The 24,591-nt window shown below is 38.8% G+C and overlaps 1 protein-coding gene across 1 annotated transcript; it reads left to right on the forward strand.

Annotated features, from left to right (window-relative positions):
* The first annotated feature begins 9,822 nt into the window (after positions 1-9,822).
* LOC124802972 (coiled-coil-helix-coiled-coil-helix domain-containing protein 7) lies at positions 9,823-22,085 on the forward strand. Its single transcript, XM_047264066.1, has 3 exons — positions 9,823-10,024; positions 10,106-10,204; positions 21,826-22,085. The coding sequence occupies exons 1-3, from the start codon at positions 9,938-9,940 to the stop codon at positions 21,931-21,933; spliced, it is 294 nt and encodes a 97-aa protein (XP_047120022.1). The 5' UTR covers positions 9,823-9,937; the 3' UTR covers positions 21,934-22,085.
* The last annotated feature ends 2,506 nt before the right edge of the window (positions 22,086-24,591 follow it).

The following is a 24,591-nucleotide window of genomic DNA, read 5'->3' on the forward strand; positions in this document are numbered from 1 at the left end:
AAGATCAGTATCGCAGTATCGAATAAAATGGTCTACTGTTCTTTATGGAAATTTTAAGAAGAAATGAAACACATGACTCTTCTTTAAGGTCTTCTGTAACAAACTGGACCCCCTTTTGACAATTCCTGGCTACGTCCTTGACACACTAATGAGTTGAAACAGCTGAGGCTAGTCCGCACTGTAAAGCAGGATAGGCGATGATCTGTAACGGATCAGGCACAGAGCACAATGCTGACGCCCAAGTGTTTTGGAGCACACATTTCAGCCCCCTTGTTGTATGCAGGATTCTTCAGCAGACTCCCCTACGTATTCCCATATAGACTCATCGACTTTCGCCAAAACGTGTCGTCTGTTCGGATGAATCACGTCTCTTCTTTTAGTACCTCGACTGTCGTGTATCAGATATGCCGTCATCCAGACGAGGGCTGTTCGAAACACGCTCAGTGCCATGCACGCATGCCAATGGGAACAACATTACGCTGTGGGGACATTCACCTGAGTTTCCATGGGACCTCCTGCGATAGTAATTGATTTACAAAATCAAAACGGTCTATTGACACACAGTCAACATGGGTTTAGAAAACATCGTTCTTGTAAACACAACTAGCTCTTTATTCACATGAAGTGCTGAGTGCTATTGACAAGGGATTTCAGATCGATTCCGTATTTCTGGATTTCCAGAAGGCTTCTGACACTGTACCACACAAGCGGCTTATAGTGAAATTGAATGCTTATGGAATATCGTCTCAGTTATGTGACTGGATCTGTGATGTCCTGTCAGAGGTCACAGTTCGTAGTAATTGACGGAAAGTCATCGAGTGAAACAGAAGTGATTTCTGGCGTTCCCCAAGGTAGTGTCAGAGGCCCTTTGCTGCTCCTTATCTATATAAACGATTTGGGAGACAATCTGAGCAGCCGTCTTCGGTTGTTTGCAGATGACACTGTCGTTTATCGACTAATAAAGTCATCAGAAGATCAAAACAAACTGAAAAACGATTTAGAAGAAATATCGAAATGGTGCGAAAAGTGGCAGTTGACCCTAAATAGTGAAAAGTGTGAGGTCATCCACATGAGTGCTAAAAAGAATGCGTTAAACTTCGGTTACACTATAAATCAGCCTAATCTAAAAGCCATAAATTCAACTAAATACCTAGGAATTACAATTACGAACAATTTAAATTGGAAGGAACACATAGAAAATGTTGTGGGGAAGGCTAACCAAAGACTGCGTTTCATTGGCAGGACACTTAGAAAATGTAATAGACCTATTAAGAAGACTGCCTACACTACGCTTGTCCATCCTCTTTTAGAATACTGTTGCGCGGTGTGGGATCCTTACCAGATAGGACTGACTGAGTACATCTAAAAGTTCAAAGAAAGGCAGCACGTTTTGTATTATCGCGAAATACGGGAGAGAGTGTCACAGAAAAGATACAGGATTTGGGATGGACATCATTAAAAGTAATGAGCTTTTCGTTGCGACGGAATCTTCTCACGAAATTCCAATCACCAACTTTCTCCTCCGAATGCGAAAATATTTTGTTGACACCGACTTACATAGGGAGGAACCATCACAAAGATAAAATAAGGGAAATCAGAGCTCGTACAGAAAGATATAGGTGTTCATTCTTCCCGCTCGCTATACGTGATTGGAGTAATATAGAATTGTGAAGGTGGTTCGATGAACCATCTGCCAGGCATTTAATGTGATTTGCAGAGTATCCATGTAGATGTAGATATAGATGTAATCTAAGGTACCATGACAGCTGTGAATTATGTGAACATTACTGTGGACCATCTGCACTCCTACATGCTTGATGCCTTACCCAAAGGCGATGGTATCTTTCAGCAGTATAACTACCTGTTAAGAAGGTTAGACTCGCGCTACAGTGGTTTGAGGAGCTTGAGAGTGAACTCAAATCGATGTCTTGACCGCCAAGTTCGCCTAATCTGTACCCGATGGGACCTGGACTGCCAAGTGTTCAGGCTTTTACCGAACTGTTCACTTTTTCAGCTCGCGTTTGGTGTTCAGTACAGAAATGAGAGGGGTTCGGTAGTTCTAGAATTTCATTGGTATCACTGATTTTTTTATTGATTTACAAAATCAAATCAGAACACATTAGGTGCGTTGTTGCCTGCATCTCTGACCTTATTATAGTTCAGACCACATTGGTAATTTTGTATCACATTTTCTCCTGCATTTTCTTCCAGTTCCTGGAGTAGGCTTTTAAAAGCTTCAGCATCATCTTTGCATCTTCCAGCTAAAATGATATGCTCAAATGTACCAGTAATTTGGTGGTGCAAATCCCGATTAGCTCAACAGGGCTGTAAGGACTCCAAAGAAACTGATTCTTCTGAACCATGTGCTCAAAGAATCTCTCCTGAGCCGTACCGGTGATAATTCAATATCATTATGATGCCGTTTTTAGTGCCATCTTGTGCAGCCTCCGATCACTGTGCTGATAAGAGTGTTTGCCAAAATGCTCAGTACCTACAACATTCTCACGCAACTGGCCTCATTCATAAGACCGATTCTTGTTCCAAATAACTGCACACGAATTAGAGTCTGTGCACCTACATAGTTACTCTGCAAATCATATTTAAGTGCCTAGCAGGAGGCTCTCAAACCACCTTCACAATAATTCTTCTCTATTATTCCTCTCTCGAACAGCGTGCGGAAATATCGAACACCTAGATCTTCCTGTGCGAACTGTGATTTTCCATATTTTATTATGATCATCGTTTCTCCCTATGTAGGTCGGCGTCAAAAAAATATTTTCGCATTCAGAGGAGAAAGTTGGTGACTGACAGTTAGTGAGAAGTTCCTGTCATAACGAGAAATGCTTTTGTTTTAATGATGTCCATCCCAAATCATGTATCATGTCCCGTGACAGTCTCTCCCCATTTTCGCGATAATACAAAACGTGCTGCCCTTCTTTGTACTTTCTCGGTGTATTCCATTAATAATATGTAGTAAGGATCTCAAACCGTGCAGATGCACTCCAATAGAGGATAGAGAAGTGCAGTGCAGGCAGTCTCTTTAGTAGATCTGTTGCATCTTCTAAGTGTTCAGCCAATAATACACAGTCTTTGGTTCACCCTCCCCACAACATCTTTTACGTGTTCTTTCGAATTTAAGTTGTTCATAATTGTAATTTCTAGGTGTATAGTTGAATTTATAGCCCTTAGATTTGATAATAAATGAAAAGCACCAGTTTGCTTTTGTTCTACAATATTATTTTTATTGCTAACCGGTTTTCGGCTTACAAGGCCATCTTCAGGCATTTACTGAGTATTATCACCAAAGATTTGATTGATTTATCGTGAACCGGAAGTTTAATGGATTCCTTTTAGCATTCATGTGGATAATCTCACACTTTTCATTCTTTAGTGTCAATTGCCCAATTTTTGTACCATGGGGATATATTATATTTTGCAATTGGTTTTGATCACCAGATGACTTCACTAGACGATAAACGACAGCATCATCTGCAAACAATCTAAGATGGCTGCACAGATTGTCTCCTCAATCGTTTATAAAGCTAGGGAACAGCAGAGGGCCTATAACACTACCTTGGGGAACATCAAAAATCACTTCTGTTTTACTTGATGACTTTGTCAGTTACTACGGGATGTAACGTCTCTGACAGGCAATCAAGGATCCAGTCACATAACTGAGACGATATTCTATAACCACACAATTTGATTACAAGCCGCTTGTGAGGTACAGTGCCAAAAGCCTCCTTGAAATCTAGAAATACAGAATCAATCATTTTAAATCCCTTTTTGATGTGTAGGAAGCAGTGAATAATGGAATTGTTCTAACCAAGCACTTGGATGAATACCATTTGAGGAACAACGGAACACTTTGAACTTTTGTATGTACAAGAAATCTTTATAGTCAAAACCATCCATATCTTCTCATTTGCAAAAAAACCTTAGACATACTCTTTATGCCGAGTATTGGTGCATATGTTTCTGGTCCTCAATCCCATTCATCCTTGTGTCCGAAGTCATCGAAAACTACCGCATGACACTTGTCATTTACCACTCGCTCCTCTTTTTAGTGGCTATGGCTTAATCTTCTTTCAACATCTGCCACGCAATTGTGTCGATCACACATCCACCCACAATGTCACCAATTAATTTATCATTGCCCTTGTTTAAACTTTAACAATGAGTTAACTTTAGGATTTTCCGCCACCGCAATAGGTACCGTACCATCACTGCTTTTATCCACACCTGCTAATGCCTTAGCACTCTCGGCTGACTTATCTACCCCACCTTCCAAAGTTATGTTGCTCTCACTGGTGTTTAGGCTTAAGGATTCTAACTTACCTCCACACCCAGTTTGCAAGTACTGTGGGCTGCACCTGCTCTTTTATGTGTCCCCACAAGCCCTTTAATCTCCTCTCGTACTGTTCTGCTTCATGATACGTGAAATTACAAAGTTATCACCCACAAAAGAATCAGTGGCACACGCCTCCCGATTTCCCTACAGCTGCCCCTCGAAAATCACAGTACATATAAAATAACAACATATAAGCGACGTAGTATCATATAGTACTAAAAGACCGAAAAACCATCGGAAGTTGTAAAAATATCAAATCTTTAGACATCTACACTATGTGATCAAAAGCATACGTTTTTTTCATATTAGGACCATTGTGCTGCAACCTACTGCCAGGTACTCCACATCAGCGACCTCAGTAGTCATTAGACATCGTGGGAGAACAGAATGGGACACACTGCGGACCTCACGGACTTTGAATTTGTGGTCAGGTATTGGTGTCACTTGTGTAATACGTCTGTACGCGAGATTTCCACACTCCTAAACATCCCTAGGTCCACTGTATCTAATGAGAAAATGACGTGGAAATGTGAAGGGACACATACAGCACAAAAGCGTACAGGCCGATCTTGTCTGTTGACTAGAGGGTCGTAATGTGTAATAGGCAGACATCTATCCAGACCATCACATAGGAATTCCAAACTGCATCTGGATCCACTGCAAGTACTATGACAGTTAGGTGGCAGGTGAGAAAACTTGGATTTCTTGGTCAAGTGACTGCTCATAAGCCACATATCACGCTGGTAAATGCCAAACGACGCCTCGCTTGGTGTAAGGAGCATAAACATTGGACGACTGAACAGTGGAAAAACGTTGTCTGGAGGACGAAACACGGTACACAATGTGGCGATCCGATGGCAGAGTGTGGGTACAGCAAATGCCCGGTGTATGTCATCTGCCAGTGTGCGTAGTGCCAACAGTAAAATTCAGAGGCGGTGGAGTTATGGCGTGGTCGTGTTTTTCATGGAGGGGGCTTGCACTCCTTGTTGTTTTCCGTGGCACTGTCACACCACAGGCCTACATTGATGTTTTAAGCACCTTCTTGCTTCCCACTGTTGAAGAGCAATTCAGAGATGGCGACTGCATATTTCAACATGATCGAGCACTGTTCATAACGCAATACCTGTGGCGGAGTGGTTACACGACAACATCCCTGTAATGGACTGGCCTGCACAGAGTCCTGACCTGAATCCTATAGAACACCTCTGGGCTGTTTTGGAACGCCGACTTCGTGCCAGGCCTCACCAGCTGACATCGATACCATTCCTCAGTGCAGCACTCCCTGACGAAAGGGCTGCCATTCCCCAAGAAACCTTCCAGCACCTAATTGAAAGTATGCCTGCGAGAGTGGAAGCTGTCATCAAGGCTAAGGATGGGCCAACACCATACTTAATTCCAGCATTACCAATGGAGGGCACCACGAACTTTTCATCCAGGTGTCCAGATACTTTTGATCACATAGTGTAGTTCTAAGTAACGCAATTATTTTCATAGTGCAATCTGACTACTTAAAAGAAGATTCACACTAGTTTGTAAATCCCGAGAGTGGGTCAACCAAAAAAAAGAACTCTACTATTAACAATTAAAATACTGCAGGGTCGCCAAATGAAAGTTGTTTGTACCAATAATTTTGGGGAGAAACTAAGCAAGCTGTAGCTGTTTGTTTCTGCTATGACACAATACAAATGTCGCCAGATGCCTGAGCATCAATGATTAATCCAAAATAAAGGAATATACGAGGGTTGGAACTTTAATAGTGGCAACTATTTATTCACAGATTGTACAAAATAGATACGTGTTTCAAAGTTTTACTGACCTTCAAAGTAGTCACCAGAATTGCGTATAGCCTGTTGCCAGCGATGTGGAAGTCGTAGGATACTCTTAGCAGTGGAAGTCGTAGGATACTCTTAGCAGTGCCAGTTGTGTTGACACTTCGAGCAGCACGGTCTATTGCCCGACGAATTTGTAGCAGTTCTGAAGCGAATGCTGTGAATTGTTTCCTTCTGTTTAGAAATTGAGTTGAACTTACGACGGCTTAAGTCAGGGGAGTGCAGTAGGTGGTATAGCACTTAGCAGCCCCATCAGTCAAACAAATCAGTAACAGTTTGCATTGTACGTGCTTGAGCATTGCCCTGCAAAATGATGGTCAGGTCCTGCAGAACATGTCATCACTTCTGTCTCTTTGCTGTTCATTTTTGGAAAACGACCTACTTTAGACAATGTGGTAGAAATAGTGTTACCCATGGTCTTAAGGAAAGGTTAGTCATGCAGAAGAATTAATGAACAAGTTAATGAGAAAGTCATGATAACGCAAAATTCACTGTATCAAATGTTGCATCCAAAATCATGAAAGTACTGAAATAAAAAATTACGAGTAATGACTAAGGCTGTGAAACGACTCTTAATTTGGTCGCAATGTACTTAAACTTCACACAATGCTGATCTTAGTTAAATCCTAACACAACAGAGAAAATACTCGCCATTCTGGCTGCTGCCTCAGCTCTCGAATGAAGACCAGCTGCCTTCCTTTGCTCTCAGAACCGGGAAGCAGCTCCTAACCATTAATCTCTGTAACAGAAAATTCCTTCTAGCAGCTTATGACAGTCAACTAGGGCTCATGCTCGTTTGTTTGACCTATCAGAAGAAAGAGAATATTCTACACAATTCCCTTCCCCTCATATTATGAGTCTCCCAAAGAATTGTGCCACATATCAGTGGCCAATCAGAGCTCTAGATTTGGTGTTAGCCTGTCGTACATGAAAAAAAGTTCATTTCCGAATATTTTTCGAAAGCACCTTAACTCTTTCCATGGTTCTGGTAAACACTTTTATGTTGGTGTGTTTGCTGAGGGTGTAATTCCTACTTAATCAGCAGACTGTCAATTTTCTACTGCAGCCAGTATGTCACCTGGGGGCTTCAACGATTCTTAATTTATTAGCTGTCTTTTCTGGCCTGGAGCCATCATGTCTGCAAGAGGAATGTAAGATCTGACTTCCTTGTTTCTTCATCTGTTAGGAGTAGTATCAAACTGTTGATGTAGATTCTATTAAAAGGAGTTCACTACGAGCATGACTGCAACTGACTCTGCTCTGTTCACACTGAAATTACTGGTGGAAATCAGTCTTAGACATAGCAGTACCAATCCATATTCCATAACATTTCATATGTCATACCAAGGGGGGTGGGGGGGGGGTACTTTGTGCCTACCACTAGAAAAACAAAAAGGTATTTCATTAAATGTTTTTACATTTTATTAACAACATACTTTTTAAATAGCTCCTAATGTTCTGGTATAAGTAGGTTACAGAACATGAGAATATGTTTTAGCCCAATTTTAGCAACACTAACACCTTTTCCATAATGTTCACGAAGTGGAGGGATAATTTATGTTCATTACAAGAAATTTAAAAAAATAGAAATATCGTTAATTGTTGTTGATTTTCTGTTGCAACAAACTTTTTATATTTATGTAGATGTGTAAGAAAGTTACTGACTTTGAAGAAATGAATATGACATTTTTCATGAAAACTCACATTCACTGCCAAGGGTCAAATCTTTGGGTTACGTTTTACTGAAAGATATAAAACAGTTGTGTAATCTGATATATCATTCAGGATAATCGTTTTTTTTTTCAAAATTTTAAAATATGAAGTACCAGACTAGATTTCGATATTTTTCAGAAGGTGGGCATGATATACCCCCCCCCCCCCTTGGTATTGGTATTGCAAAGGTTAACTGGCTTTTAATCATATCTGACTGATGTCTTGGTCAAAGTGCAATTAGCAAAACACAAATCATCAACTTCCCAATGTTCCTTTTATTAATTTACCTCTTTTTCACCTGTTGTCAGGTTGGATTTACATGTTAATTGGATTAGGAAGGAAATAAGAAGAGCAGACACAGATTATCATTTATAGAACAAGCAGACATAAAGAATACAATGGTCTTCTCTCTTGTTTTGCCCTACTACATTCAAACTTAACTTTTCGTCCAAATTATTAATTTCTGACAAAACGTACATGTGTTAAATCTATTCTTTAAAAATAATATCTAATGTTTCACCAGTATATTTACCAGGGAGAAAAATTTATTTGCTGCCATTTTGGAAATACACCAATAGAAATTTATTTCTCTGAGGTGACATGTAACACAGTGTGTAAAAGACAAATGGATGGCTGAGGAAAGTGCCTTTCCTGACTGTTTAAAGTTAACTGTAATTATATCTGTGAATAAAAAGGGAGATAGGGAATCAGCACAAAATTATAGATCTATTGCCATAGTTCCAATATAATCCAGAATCATTGACATGATAATGAAAAAGCAACTACATGAATATTTTGAGACAAAACGCCTCTTATATCAGGTCCAATGTGGATTCTGTGAACACCAGTCCATAGTTAAAAGAGTACATGATACTGTTTTGTCAGTCTTAAAGAGATTTGAATGCCAACAATGTACATGGTACATGTACAACAATGGTTGATCTAACAAAGGCCTTGGACACAACATTGCATAATATTCGAGTGAATAAACTGAAACTGTATGGGATAACAGACAGAAGATAACATTGTTGAAATCATACTACTCCGACACTAAGCAAACTGCCCTAACTGATTCCAATAAAAAGTTAGGCTTTCTGAAAATCACAAGAGGAGCACCTCAACGATCGGTGCTCAGACCAATTCTTTTCATTGTTTCTGTTAATGATCTCTGTAGACCTTACAAAACAGTAATTTATGTAGATGATACTACATTTATTACTTCCCATAAAGACAAAAAATACTATGGAGGGAATTAATAAACTTAGGATGGACAAGGCATCTTCCTGGTTTAAGGCAAATAAACTAAAAATATACATTTGCAAAAATGAGAGTATAATATTCACCCTAGAAGGTAGTGACTGCTATGACAAAGACTCTGTCAAATTACTGGGTATCCACCTCGGCACAAAATTGAATTGGAACATACATGCAGACAATGTATACAGCAAACTATTTGTTGTGTTGTACTTCATCAGGAAATTGGAAACCGAAAGGCTGTAAAATCTGGGCTGAAATAAAAAGCTTTCAGCACTGTTGATGAATTTGTAAATAGAGGTGTAAGAGTTGTCTAGCAATTATAAACAATTGCTGCTATTCTTACAAATTCTTATAACCTGTTAATTTAATTCCAAACAAACAGCTTCCACTTAGTCTTTAGACTGTGAGTGGAACAACTTTCTGTAGGTAGTGTAATAAAATTGTAGAATTATATACCGTACAATGCAAGCTGTATTTCAAAACGCAAAACATATATACAAGTGTAACAATGGATGGTGCGTTATGTAGTTTGATATCTGTTTAGTGAGCTAATGAATAAATGAAATGAGTATCAGAAAGCGATCCTCGCTGTCATGTGGAAAGATTTGACGCCAGCATTGCTGGTGTACGTTTAAGTGGCTCTGATTTTGACGTACTAAACGTGTCTCTGGTCAGAGATATCATAGCGGTTTACTTCCAAAACAAACATGGAGCAGAAGTAACATTTGGAACAATTCGTCAATTCATACGATACAAGTGAAGTTAGAGTATGCAATGCATGGTTTAGATGACAGCAATGGAAGCAAAACAAAGCCGTGCTGCGCACAGGAAGAGAGACCAATTAAATAATGATGATAATAATCCTTGTCTGAAGGTTAATTTCGATTTGAAATATCTGAAATACGTCTTGATTACGAATAAAACAACCCTCTTAATTTAAGAATTCCTGTTTCAGGAGCAGGAAATGTCACTCAAATGCTTAGGTGCCAACAATTATGACAAAGACGCATGCAGTAAGCATTTTGACAACTATAATGCGTGCAAGAAATTCTGGGTGAGCAGAGACTTTGTTTCTTTTTATTTCGTCTAACAACGAAGAGAATAGATAGGCATACCCTACAACTGTAATTGTTAGCCTACTTACATTGAGTTACCTTTAACCAAATACAAATGATAATTTAAAGCAGTAGTATGAATTGGGTGTGAAAAAAGCAGTTCCACACAGGGTCGTTGCAAACCCCAAATACTTACCACGATAGTGTCAGCTCATTATATCATTGTCAGAGTGATGACTTTGTTGGTTATAAAAACACGCACCGTACAAATCTAACGCGTTTCTAATACAAATTGATCAGTCACTTGAAAATCACTACATAGTAGTTATTTTCCATGATAATGTAATGTGAAGTATTATAAAAATTAATGGTGTCGAGCGGCAGAAACCCATTTTTTCTTTCGAACTGTTGGTAAAAACATGAAGCAACTCGTATATTAAGGATAGTGCAATTGTTTTCCAAAATAGCAGTGGGTGAACACGAAAGTACATATTTGGCTTTGCAGTTATAATTAATAGAAACAGTAAGTTTTAAGGTAACTTCGCCTTTGTGAAGGTAAGTCAATATCATTTCAACCTCATTGTGTCAGATTTTGATCTTGTGTGTACACATCCCCCTGTGAAACACTACTGTGCCTAGGTGGGATGACTTGTGTGCTTCAACGATAGAGATAGCGGTTCCGTTGGTGTAACCACAACACAGAGGTATCTGTGGACAGTCAAGATAAACCTGTGCTTCATGGAGGGAGGGGCAGCAGCTAGTGGCAGTGGTCTGGGTGGTAGATCGACTTAGCTTTGTAATATTAACCAAACTGGCCTTGCTACGTTGGTACTGCAAATGGCCGAATGCAGGAGCACCTACAGCTGTTATTTTTCCCAAGACCATACAGTTGTGCTATATGGCTTAATGAAAATGTCGTCTCAGTCCGGAACTGCGCGACTGCTACGGTCGCAGGTTCGAATCCTGCCTCGGGCATGGGTGTGTGTAATGTCCTTAGGTTAGTTAGGTTTAAGTAGTTCTAAGTTCTAGGGGACTGATGACCACAGATGTTAAGTCCCATAGTGCTCAGAGCCATTTTAGAAAACGTCGTCCTCTTCGAGAAAAGTTAGTTATTTGCATGTTTCGTTGACTCATTACATCACTTGGTAGATGTTCAATGATTTTTAAAGCCGAAAACATTACTGTAAGGATCAGTCAAATGAAAATGACACAGAAAAGGGTAAGGAAACTGTTTGTTATTTCAAAAATAATCTCCATAATTGTTAATGCATTGATCCTCACTGTGAGACAAGATGGTCAGTACCCTAATGGAAAAGTGTTTGAAGTTGTCTAAGGTGCCATAGTGTACTTAGGTGTACACATCTTCATCTGAAGTAAATGGACAGCCACATACATCTTTCATCGGAATAAATATGGACATCATATGGGGAGAGATTGGGAGTGTATGGAGGATATGTAAGGGTTCCCCAGAAAAACTTCTGCAGTATATTCAAAACAACCAGAGCAATGTGTGGGTGGGCCCACATCCTCCATACACCCCAGTATCTCTCCATGCAATTTTTAGAGCCCTGAAGAGAGACATTCGTGCCCTTCGGTTTGCTTCAGAAGGTGCGTGCCTGTGTACAATCGTAGTTCCACAGGCCAACAAGCATTCATGTGTTGTCTTACAGTGGGATCAATGTATTTACAGCTATGATGATTACTTTTGAAACGATAAACAGTTTACTTAATCTTTTTCCCATATATCTCATTTTTATTTTACTGCCCCTTCTATCTTCTGTAACACACTAAGGCTAGGTGGTAGGCAGTGATAATCATTTCTTCGTATCACATTGTGTATATGAATGTTTTCAATCAGTGATTAATTGTTGACAACAAACTTCATAAGGGAGTAAACGTGCTGTGAGACTATAGTCAGTAAGGTCACCTGTTTAAAGGTCTGTCTAGTACAAGAGGTTCTAGAGTGAACACTACTTATTACCCTTACTATATGCTTCTGTACAATGTACTTCTACGATTGATTACCCCATACTGCTGGTTAGTCGGGGATCCGTACCAGATAATATTGTTACAAGAAGTAAAGAAGAACCAAAGAAGAGCAGCATGTTTTGTTACAGATTCATTTAGCAAGCATGAAAACATCTCGAAGATACTCATCCAACTCTAGTGGCAGACACTGCTAGAGAGGTATTTTGCACCACGGTGTGGTTAACTATCAAAGTTCTTAAACATTCATTTCTAGAAGAGTTAACCAATATATTGGTTCCCCCCAAAAAAGTAAGTAAAGCAGTCATCAATACAAAAGTTGTTTTGAACATCACTGTGCCTTACTAGACATGGTCCTGTTTTAGGTGGTATGCCATTGTTTTCCTCCGAGCTTTGAACTGACATAGCCAGCCTGTGACTGGGAGACCTAGAGTTTAATGTGGATCCCGAACCACAAAGTAACTCGGCACTTTTCACATCAAGAAACATTGCTAGAGGTGAAAGGAATGATAAGTGACAGATAAAAATCCTAAGACTGACCGGATATCTTGCTGAAAGACCATGAAGAAAAAATTTGAGGAAGAGTCAACCTCACACAGAGGGGTACCAGCAATCATTCTTCCCATGTACTATTCATAGATATACCAGGAAAAGGAGAAGTGACAGTAGTACACAAAGTATCAAGTTGCAAAAAGTAACTTCCACCACATACTGTAAAGTGGCCTTCAGAGTACAGATATATATTCTACCAGTATTTGGAGGGATGTAGAGGTATTAAAAACTGGAACGCACAGTACTGATGTTCGACAGTAATAGTTATTTTATAGTTCATTGTGAACTGGCTCTCAGCTTTGTAGGCCATTCTCAGACATCTCAAGATTAAACAGACAGTCCACTCAAAATTAGCTATTGTTTATAGTTGTACAAAGATTGTTTTTTCCAAAGATAGATGACTTTTCGTGACTACATATCTGTACAAAATATACAAACATAATTAAATACTCAAAGAAACTATGAACAAATCTTGTATTGCATTATACCCAAAGATTAAATATATAACAATGTGTGATATAAAATAAGTAACTGAGACATGTTTGAAGTAAAATTATTTCAAATTCAGCAAGCTATACAGCCAGTCATAGGAATTATCAATGGGGCCCTCTCTGAGCATCTTATTAGCTGAAATGTTTATAAATAATTTTGAACAAAAGTTTTTGGATGAAGAGATCCTGCGTTCTAAAATACTACAGTGGTCTGCCTATGTAGCTAATTGGTCAGCATATATGACTGCTGTGCGGAGGACCAAGGTTCAATTCCCAGTACTGCCAGCAGTTTTTCTGTGGTGGGAGAACTAGAACTCAGCCTTGTGATGCCAGTTGAGGAGCTACTAGAGTGATAATTAGCAGCTACGAGGTCCGGGAAGCTGATAACAGTCCGGGGAGCGGAATGTTCACCATATGCCCCTCCATGCCCCATTGAACGACACAGTGGATGGTTGCTACTGACTTAACATTGGTATGCTGTAGAACTACTGAACATTTTCTAAATTTAAGTATAGGCCTAATACATTTCCTTGAGACAGAAAAGCTTCTGTCCAGAAATCAGCACTGTTTTAGAAAACTTCTGTCATGTGAAACTCAGCTTTGTCATGTGAAACGCAGCTTGCCATTTTGTCACATTATAAATTGTGAAGTATGGATGAAAGGCAGCAGGCAGATTCGATATTTGTAGATTTCCGGAAAGCATATGACACATTGCACCAGTGCACACTGTTAATGAAGGTCCAAGCGATTGGAGTAGGTTCAAAGGTATGCGAGTGGCTCGAAGACTTATTAAGTAATAGCACCAGTACATTTTCCTCAATGGCAAGTGTTCATCAGAGACAGCAATATTGTCAGGAGTACTTCAAAGAAATGTGATAGGACCACTCTTGTTCTCTGTGTACATAAATAATCTGACAGATAGTATGAGCAGCAATTTGCGACTGCTTGCTGATGACACTTTATCATAGGGGAAAGTATTGTCATTGATTGACTGTAGGATGATACAGGATGACGTAGACAGAATTTCTATTTGGTGTGATGAATCGCACTCATTCTAAATGTACGAAAATATTCAAAATGTATGTTAATGCAGAAGAGTGGAAAAAAACCATGCAGAAATGTTTGAATACAGTCTAATGTTGCACTACGTGTCACAGTCACTTTGATTAAATATTGAGGTGTAACTTTGCAAAGCAAACAAGTCCATTAAGATGATAGTAGGGAAGGCAAGTAATCAACTTCAGTTTATTGCAAGAATTGTAGGAAAGTGTAATTCACTCACAAAAGAGACAGTATATTGAACACTTGTGCAACACATTCTTGAGTACTGCTGGGGTGTTTGAGATCCCCATCGAGATGTATTAAAAGAATACATTGAAGAAATCAGAGGCATGCTACTGGGTTTGTTAGCAGCAGGTTCAATCAGCTTGTGACTGTTACGGAGATTCATCGTTAATTCAAATGGAATGCCTGGAGGAAAGACAATGTTCTTCTCACAAAAAAACCATTGAGAAAATATAGAGGACAGGTGTTTCCAACTGACAACAGAACAGTCCACTGCCACCAACATACATTTCATGTAAAGATCGAGAAGACAAGAAATTAGGGCTCATACAGAGGCATTTATACAGTAATTTTCCACACTTCATTTGCAATTGGAACAGGAAAGGAAATGACAAGTTGTGGTACATGATACCTGCCCCTAGTATATGCAGGGCTGGGTCCATATTTGCAGATATGTTTTGCAAGCCAGGTAGAGCTCCTGCCTTACCTGGGGAGGTTTTTTGTCAACAGAAGAGTTGCTGAGCTGTTCACCTCAAAGCCTTGTGCTGCTGTGTTGATACATGGCACACAGGTCGCAGCACATAGAGCTGCAGTCACAGGCTCCTACTTGTGTCCGCATAGTCACATGTCCATGTGACAATGCGTCTGTATTCCTGTGCTGTAGTGTACTTAGGTCGCCACTCAGCCCCTTGACAGATAGTTCAACTCTGGGCTACAGACAGACCACCAGCATCCCTTGAGGCTAAGCTAGATACTACAAAGCCTGCTGCTGCTGCTCACCAGACAGTGCTGTTGCATGCCTTTGCAAGAATCACTAGTATTGGACTTCCATCAGCAGTTCCAGAAAGCCCCACTTTGCCTTCGCCTGGATCACAGCTGCTGGACTTCTATCAGCCACTCCGAAAGGCCCTGCTTCGCTGGACCTGCACCTCAACTACCCATGAGCTCACGGTCTCATAGGACCATGTCACTGTGCATTCGCATCACCACCTTGCTTATCGCCACTATTGACAATCGTGGCGCCGGCCGGTGTGGCTGAGTGGTTCTAGGTGCTTCAGTCTGGAACCGCGTGACCGCTACAGTCGCAGGTTCAAATCCTGCCTGGGGCATGGATGTGTGTGATGCCCTTAGGTTAGTTAGGTTTAAGTAGTTCTAAGTTCTAGGGGACTGATGACCTCAGATGTTAAGTCCCATAGTGCTCAGAGCCATTTTTTTGACAATCGTGGACTTCTTCATAGGGGGCACTTTGTATGCATTGTCACAGAAAGGCATTCGAGTTGCACTCATGTGTGGACCTTCATCCTCTAAAGCTGTACTGAGTTGGTTCGTTGTGAATTAACAAACTTTGGTTCTGCAATGTGTGCACTTCTGTATCTTCCTCACAATGCGATAAAATCTAGGAAATATACACCAGCTTTTTGTACTAGCAATACTTATTCATATTCTTGGAACACCATACAGTCAAGGATACTTCTCAATACCTTCTGCCATACACCATATGGCAGCTTGCAGAGAATGTACGTCACGATGTACTGTGCTTGTGAACAGGTACCACAAGACAATTAAACAAATTTTTCCACTGTAATAAAATTAATTTTACAATGGAGCTGCGAGGAGACTCAACTTCTTAAACCTTACTATTGACATTAGCAAAAAAATTCTTTATTTAAGATACACAGCAATGTGGCTTTCTGCAGAGACAGTAATACCTACCAATTCCCACCATCCTGTAACACACAAACATACAGCTTTCCACTCCATGGCACACCACCAGCTCTCTATACAACAGACCAAATTAGATTTTGAAAATGCATTAAAAATAATTAAAGAAATTGCATACAGTAATGGTTATAATCCTGGCCTAATTTATAATGTACTCAGTAGGAAGAAAAGACAGAGGGTAACTCACTTCTGTATCTTCCTCACAATGCCATAAAATCTAGGAAATAAACACCAGCTTTTTGTACTAGCAATACTTATTCACATTCTTTTCAACAGCAATGACAAGATTCCACTTTTAGAAGAGAGTGGAATTTATAGGATTTCTTGCAATATGTGTGGCAAATTATATTTGAGTCAAGGTCTGGTAGGCCTATAATTACTAGACTGACTGAACGGGAAAGGAGTTGGAAACTGAAAAAGAAAGATTCCAAACTTGCTAACCATGCTCTGCATGAATGTCATTCTTATGAAATTAAATGAGGCATTCAGAATACAAGTGGTGCAAGTCCAGAGTAAGTGTTTCCGAGAGATATCAGAGGATAAGGCCATATGGGAATAAAACAATCAGCATAAACTTCAGGCAAACAAAAATGTACTTTATTTTTACTCGTTCCATGCAAATTAGAGTACGTAGAAGAAACATTGTAGTCTGCAGCAATGTTTGAAACTGAAAATATGGACTTGCTTCAGTAGACTCCTGAAAATAATTGCAAACAAAGTAGTACACAGTATAACAGTTCCATGTTTAATATTTCTATATCTCTTCTTGTACTGACTACATTTGCCTACATATTCACACACAGAACAATTCATTATTGTCTTCAGACTCACCAGACCGTTTTTGATGTGTGTTTGCAATGCAAGGAATATGTTCGAAGAAATGGTGCTAAACGGGGGGAATAGAAGTGAGCAAATCCAACATATACTACTACTTCTTTGCATCCATAACTGCTGGTCGCTGCTTGTAGAGACTGTCTTCTTCTGGTAGTTGATGTGCTGGTCTTCCTTTACCTTTGTTTGCCAAATTAATTTCGTGGAACTGTATGCCAGCACCAAGGCTGTTTTTGTGTTTTAGTGAATATGCATGTCCCTTTTCATACCGCAACCACTGAATGTCTAACCAGTTCCCGCTGTGACCATCAGTGGTTTTCTTCCATTTTACAATAGCTGCATCCAATTTTGTTGGGGATAAAAAAATCTGTATGGCATCATTTGAACTATTTTAAACAGATTTTCCTTCTTGGACTCTTTCACAATGGTTATCCAGTCATCTGACAAATAAACATGCATTGCTTTTCTACTCTTTGCTTCTATCAAGCTGAATTCGACATCATTTCTTAGGTATGGATGCACTGACACAAGAAATTTATGGTTTATGATTTCTGTTTCCATACCAAGTTCTTGTAATAGTTGCTTCAAAGAAAGTGCCATTTTTATGTTCCAGTTGTGTCCTGTGCACCTGTCAGAATATACAGTTATGTGCTTGCAGTGTTTCAAAACAGATTATGTTGTTGTCAAACCATGTACACAAATGGTATAAGTGATAAAAATGTGGCCCATTTTTCACAACACATTTTGAATTACATTAGTTTACGATCAGTTTGTTCTGAATAGTGATCTCTGTCCATAGCAACAATTAATTGTTGTGATGGAACTACAAATCTTTGAAACACAGCACGCTGTGTGGCCTTGCTTCACTTGTCCTCTGAAATAATAAACAGCTCTTCCAGTTGCCAAGTGAAGTGGTGCAATCTGACACCACACCGCTCAAATAGGGACTTCATTCACTAGTCCGTGGAAAATATCCCATAATTCAGAGAGTACTATGCCTCTGTTCTCAAAACCATTTTTGTGGATTTACACTACTTGTACTCTCTAGAGCAAATAAAGCTGAAAACTAACTTTACTCAAAATTTTATGTTCTCTGTAGAGCAAATAAAGCTGAAAACTAACTTTACTAGAAATTCTTACTATAAGGAAACACCAATCACAGAATCCTTATGTGATTCTTAAGGAGAAAATACAGTTCAGTTATTCATCCTTGCTAAAGTAACAGCAGCATTTTAATATTTTTCTCTGCCCTAAGATAATATGCTCATTAAATAATCATTGTACAGCTGTAGACTCTTGCTGATGATGTGTGGACTGTCTGTTTAGTCTTTAATTGTCTGAAGATGGGCTAGAAAGCTGAAAGCTTGTTCACAAAAAACTACAGAATAAATATTGTGAAACATCAGTACTTCGTATTTCAGTTGTTAACATAGATAATTTCTTCAAGAAACAAGGGGACCACCCTGTTGCTGAACACGCTGCCAAACATGATATCCTTCATTTCAATGGCTGCTTCACAGCCTGTGCCTTATGAATCCTTCCAACCAACACCAGCTTATCTGAATTGCTATCTTTAAACTTCATCAAAGGAAAATAGATACACATAAAAAACACGTTTTTCAGAAAATAAAATAAAAGGGTTGTTTTTGAGTTTTTGAAAACCAAACTTGATGGATTTTTGGAAGACTGAATTAATCTCATGGTAGTGTTGTGTTGCACATAAAATTAAAACACAGTTCAGGAGCTTTAAAATGGCACCAATGCAAATCTGTAGCTTCAGTTGTTTTGGCCTTATAGTCAAATTGATTCCCCACAATGATTAGAAAACAACAATTTTTAATATTTTTGATCCCAAAAACAAAAAAGTAGCATAGCCAAGAACTGTTAGAATTCACAGTAGTTGTTAACTGTCAAATATTCAAAAAATGTGAGAAATCTGTAATATCAAGAACCAAAAATTTAGGAAAACTGGTTGACTTGATAGGAATGGTGCATTTGATAGGAACTGACTCTGTGATTTTCAGTCCAAATACAATTATGATACAGTTCTTCACACTAGCCTGTTCAGACAAGCCTCTTCATATCTGTATAACTTTTGCACCCACATACATTTGAACCTACTTACTGTAGTCAACACTCAGTCTCCCTCTACTATTGTTACCTTCCACATGTCCCTCACTTACGAAATTGTTTTTTACATAACTGGGTCTACAGCCACCAAGTACTGATTAAATGAGGACATTTCTCCACTGAGGCTATAACTTAATGCAACACTTTTATTTGCATTTGGCCAATTTCAACCTCATGAATATTATCAAGCATCTGCAACTAAATGGCCAGACATCTAATGTTTGTAGACCACACATGAAGTCAAAGAACAAAATATGGGAAAGAATGCCAAGGCATATTCCAGTTAACTTTGTTGAACCTGCTTATAACACAGTCATGATCAGTGTTAAGATAAGTATGAACTACCTTATTTCATGTATAGTCTACAAATGGTTGGTGCATGACCACATGGTTGCAAATACTTGATAATGACCATGAAGTTGAAATCAACCAGTATTAAATAAAGTATTATGTAAAGCTTCAGTCTCAGTGGAATGGAGTCCTGATTTAATTGCAAATTTGACAATTCATTGGTAGGACAGCTTGTGTACTATGAAATTATCCTCTCTTTTAGTTAATTCATGCCATAAATCTATATTCTACCCAGTCTGATCCAGTGCCTTCTTGTTAGTAATGCAATCTACCCAGCAGCTCTCCAGAATTCTCCTATTGCACCACATTTAAAAGATTCTATTCTCTTCTTCTCTCTACTGCTTGTTATTCTGTAAAAGGCTATATCCAAAGAAATACTGCAAGTAATACTTCTTAACAATTAAATTTATGTTAATTGTTTACAAATTTCTCGTTTTCACAAATATTTTTGTTGCTATTGCCAGTCCGCATTTTATATCTTCTCTGCTTCAGCCGTAATCAGTTATTTTTCTGTGCCAAAAGCAGTACTCCTCTACTACTTACAGTGTCTCACTTGCAATCTATTTCACTCAGCACTACCTTAATTTAATACAACTACATTCCATTTCTCTTTATTTGCTTATATTGGTTATGTTCATATGATACAAAATTTTCAAGATGCCATCCATTCCATTCAACTGATGTTCCAGTACCTCTGCCATCTTTAACAGATTGCAGTGTCACTGATGTACTGCACAGTAATTTTATATCCTTTCCCAAGGTCTTCTTTGTAGCTTGCTCAGTTTATAGATTGAATAACACTGGGGATAGGGTGCAACCTGTCTCATTCCATTCCCAACTACTGCTTCCCTTTAATGTTCTGTGGCTCTTAAACTGCATTTCTTGGGATTACAACTCGATAATAAATTCAGATAGGAGAATCATACCACATAACTGCTGAAGCATCTAAACAAATCTCTATTTGAATGCGAATGTTGTCAAACACAGGCGATATAAAAATAAAAGGAGCTAGCATACTTTCCTTACTTCTCTTTCATTTCATACTGTCATATGGAATCATTTTTTGGGGTAACTCATCAAGCCAAGCTAAAGTTTTGTGTGTCCGAAACAGTTAATAGTTTTTTTTTTTTTGGTGGTATGAACTCAAGAACATCCTGCAGAGGCCTGTTTAGGGAACTAGGAATGCTAACTACTACCAGTACATATATTCTCCAATAAAATTTGTTATTTAAAATTGCTGAGAGTTGTAGAGAGCCTTGTGTTTGTGCGTGTGATATATCACCGATCAGATCTAGCATCGCCGATCAGAGATCATATTAAACATTTAGTTCTGTATTATCTGATTGGTTGTGCCAATTCACATATTGAAGGCATGCAATTGCATTATGGCTCCAATAAAATCATACCTAGTAAAGCATTTTGATGTTAAAATCAGCAGTTTTTATTGGGAATATCAGCAGCAGAAACCATTGCAGTGTTTCAGCAGGGATACAGAGAGGAAGTATTCATCCAGGCATAGTCCACAAATGTTGCTGTTAGTTTTTTAATAAAAGAAAGAAAGAAAAAGAGGTTGAATGGCTGTTGAATATTAAACATGTCAAATGTCCTTCAGCCTTCTAATAGATGAGAACAAAGTATTACAGAACAGTTATTAAATTGGATGAACTGACTGAAAAACATCTGTTTTTGTCAAGGAAATCTACAGCAGAAACCATTGTGCCCCTTCAGCAGGGATATAGGGTTCATGTCAGTGCATTCAGCCTAAAGGTTTGCAGGTCAAACTTTGATGCTGATTGAACATTAAACCCACCCCCCCTCCCTCCAATAAGTAGGTAAGAATCCACATGAGGACAGTATGGCTTAGTTTTTTTTTATATGAAGGAGGTAACCCACCATGAATTTGTTTCCCAAGGCACCAGAGTTAACCAGCATTACAGTTTCCAAATGCCTAAACAGTAGCATGATGCTTCTCAGTAAAAACGGCATGCTTTGTAGAGATCAAACAACAAACATTAAGTCAGATGGACACTATTTTAAAGTGTTACTGTTTTTGAAATGTTTTCTGAAATCCAGAATTTTTATTTGAATAATTCTCATGACTTTCCTCCCACCTTGTGTGTACTATACATTACTGTTAATTTAGATGAAGCAGGCAAGGGCCATTTGCAATATTGTACAGATCTCAGTAAGTTGCACTACATGTTTTCACATCTTACTTATGCTATGACGTGCATACAGTGCCTACAATGTGTCGTATCTAATTATTGTTTCAGGATGCTGTTAGATCAGATAGAAGAATGAAAGGGATTGTTCCTTATTTACCACCAGCAGAAGAAAGGGAAAAAGTTAAAGAAGAATACATTTCAACTCTAAGGAGATAGTAAAGTTGTAGCTGTATAGTTAATTGTAATAAATATCATGTTTTATATTATCTAAAACTGTGATTGCACGTGTAACACCTCTGAGGCTATACAAGGACTGTAGCTAATAAACTCTGGATTGGTACGTGTTACCATTCACCTAGAAAAACACAGTTAGTAGTACACAAGAGAGATTGATTGTAAAACAATTCTGTGATGCATCCTAGAATATTGTTCAAGCGTGTGTGGTACCCATACCAGATAGGAATAACTAGAGATACCAAAGAGATTAAGGGTAGCACAAATGGTCTCAGGTTTGTTTGATCCACAGATCATGACAGAAATATATAAAAAACAGGACTGCCAAATGCTTGAAGGTAGGTGGCAACAATCCCATGAATGTCCACTTATAAATTTTCAAGAATCAGCATTAAGTAAGGAACACATTAGGTCCTTACATGTATCGCTGGCATAGGGACTACAAAGACAAGGTTAGATTAATTACAGTATGAAGAGGGCAGAGAAATTTAAGCAGATATGTATGGAATGGAAAGAAACCCTAAGCTGTTGTACAATGGGAATTACTCACTGCCGTACATTTCACAGTTGTTTGCAGAATGTAGATATTGATTCAATTGCCAACTTTTTTTATTTTAAAGGATTTTCTTAAAGGTCACCTGATCAGTTAATGTTATTTTTTAATTACAGCCATGCTGTTTTTGTAAATCACCTCAGTGACAGAATTATGACTAGCTATATTGCATAACAGTGAAACAAATAGCATTAGTTCCCATGCTCCCCTTGCTACTAAAATTGTTTCTTTTCTGTGACACATAGCCTATTTGCTTTTTAACTCAGGGTCTTTTAACTTTGGTAGTTTTACTCGGGAGACACTTAGAATAGTAGTTGCACTTTGCTTATACTTTACTACTCCGACATGATATTTATTAATTTATTTTATTGGTGCCCAAAAACATTGGTCGGCTATGGTTTTGTTAGTTCTCTGACATTAATAAAGATGCAATTATAACAGAAAATGAGAACAGTGAGAAATTAGGACAATAGAGGGAGATAAAATGCCTCCAGAAAGCAAAGAAAGCATTGAAATTGCAGAGCAGCCACAAGCCACATGTAACTTTTCTTTATTTTGGCATGTTTCACTCAACCAACACAAGTGTCTTCAGAAATTATGTAGCCAGCGGCCAAATATTACAATTTGTAAGATATCAAAATAACAAAATGTTACATGTGATTTTTTGTTGCCGTGCATTTTTAATTTCCAATGGCCGCTGTTTCGTTGCAGGCAGTGCCTGTGCTTACTAAAGAAACAACGGTTCTTGAAGCCCATAAATTTTAAAGAGAGAGTAAGGAAAAAAAATCACAAAGAAACTATCAAGTCTGCAAGGAATAAGGAAATTGTCGTGAGGAATGTAGTGATGACACTAAAAAGCAGTGTGAAAATGAGCAAGAAATTTAGAAGTGGCAATAATATAAAAAATGTCTGTGGTTATCTAACATTTCTTGGAAGCATATAAGACAGCAGGGTACAGGTGACACACTACATCAAGAGTGACGAATATAATACATTGATATTTATGAAGCTATAAAAATGGAGCAGTATTCAAAAATTAATAAAATTTTCCTTAGAAATAAATTTACACATTAAGGCTAATGATCAGTGACATCCTTCTCAAATAAGCAGCTCTTCCATGATGAACTCTTCCAGCAAAAAGTAACATTTATGTATCAGAATATCACATAGTTTATTTTCCAAACAGTAGAAAATCCAGGATAGAACAACAATAATATAGTGTAGAATAGATTGTACTCACCCTCTTGAACAGCAGACATGGGCACAAGGCAACTGTTGTCTCTATGTGCAGAGGCCTGACAGTGGTGAGTATCAATCTTGGATGGGGGGAGTACTGAAGATGCAGAAGGGGATGGGGAAGGGGAGCGGTGGCAGGGTACAGTTGGGAGAAGATGCTGTATTACTGCCTTTGGTAGTTACTGTGGCATGGTGGGAAAATGAGGCGGGCTGCTGAGTACAGCATTGTGAAACTGTGCTCAGCGGGAGGGGTGGGGGTGTTAATTTGGTAGAGGAGGAGGAGAAAAGACTGTGCAAGTGTACTGGGGAAAAGGGAGGAATGTATGAGGCTGGAATGGGAGCAATGAAGTGAAGGGCTAGAGATAGGTGGAGGACAGAGGTTAGGGAAGGAAGGAAGGCAGGAGGGGAGAGTTCCTACCTTTTGGAATTCAGGAAAGCTGGTGTTAGACAGCATATTCCACAACTGTGTGGTTCGGCTCTATCTTGGCCATAAATTGGCTATGCTTATTCATGTGGACAGACAGCTTGTTAGTGGCCATGCCCACGTAGTATGTCACACAGTGGTTGCAGCTAAGTAGGTAGGCTACATGGCTGCTTTCTCAGGTGGCCCCACTTTAGATGAGGTAGGAAATGTCTGTGGCAGGACTAGAATAGATGGTAGTGAGAGGATGTATGAACAGGTCTTGCATCTAGGCCTCTTCCAGGGGTGTAAACCATGAGGGCAAGAGGTGAGTTGGTTCTTGGTGGAAAAATTGTGAAAACATTGGTATAGGTTTAATCTTGATATATTACCTTAATTAGTCTTCAATTTCTACTTTTGAAGTGAACTTTGGTGGTTGTAGATGATGACT

The sequence above is a fragment of the Schistocerca piceifrons genome, chromosome 6 (assembly GCF_021461385.2).
Source record: "Schistocerca piceifrons isolate TAMUIC-IGC-003096 chromosome 6, iqSchPice1.1, whole genome shotgun sequence".
Lineage (NCBI taxonomy): Eukaryota > Metazoa > Arthropoda > Insecta > Orthoptera > Acrididae > Schistocerca > Schistocerca piceifrons.

Excerpts from the sequence above, each read along its gene's own strand:
- LOC124802972 (XM_047264066.1), top strand. The coding sequence starts at position 9,938 with ATGACAGCAATGGAAGCAAAACAAAGCCGTGCTGCGCACAGGAAGAGA. Across the intron at positions 10,025-10,105 it reads ATAATAATCCTTGTCTGAAG|GAGCAGGAAATGTCACTCAA; the intron begins GTTAATTTCGAT and ends TTCCTGTTTCAG. Across the intron at positions 10,205-21,825 it reads ATGCGTGCAAGAAATTCTGG|GATGCTGTTAGATCAGATAG; the intron begins GTGAGCAGAGAC and ends TTATTGTTTCAG.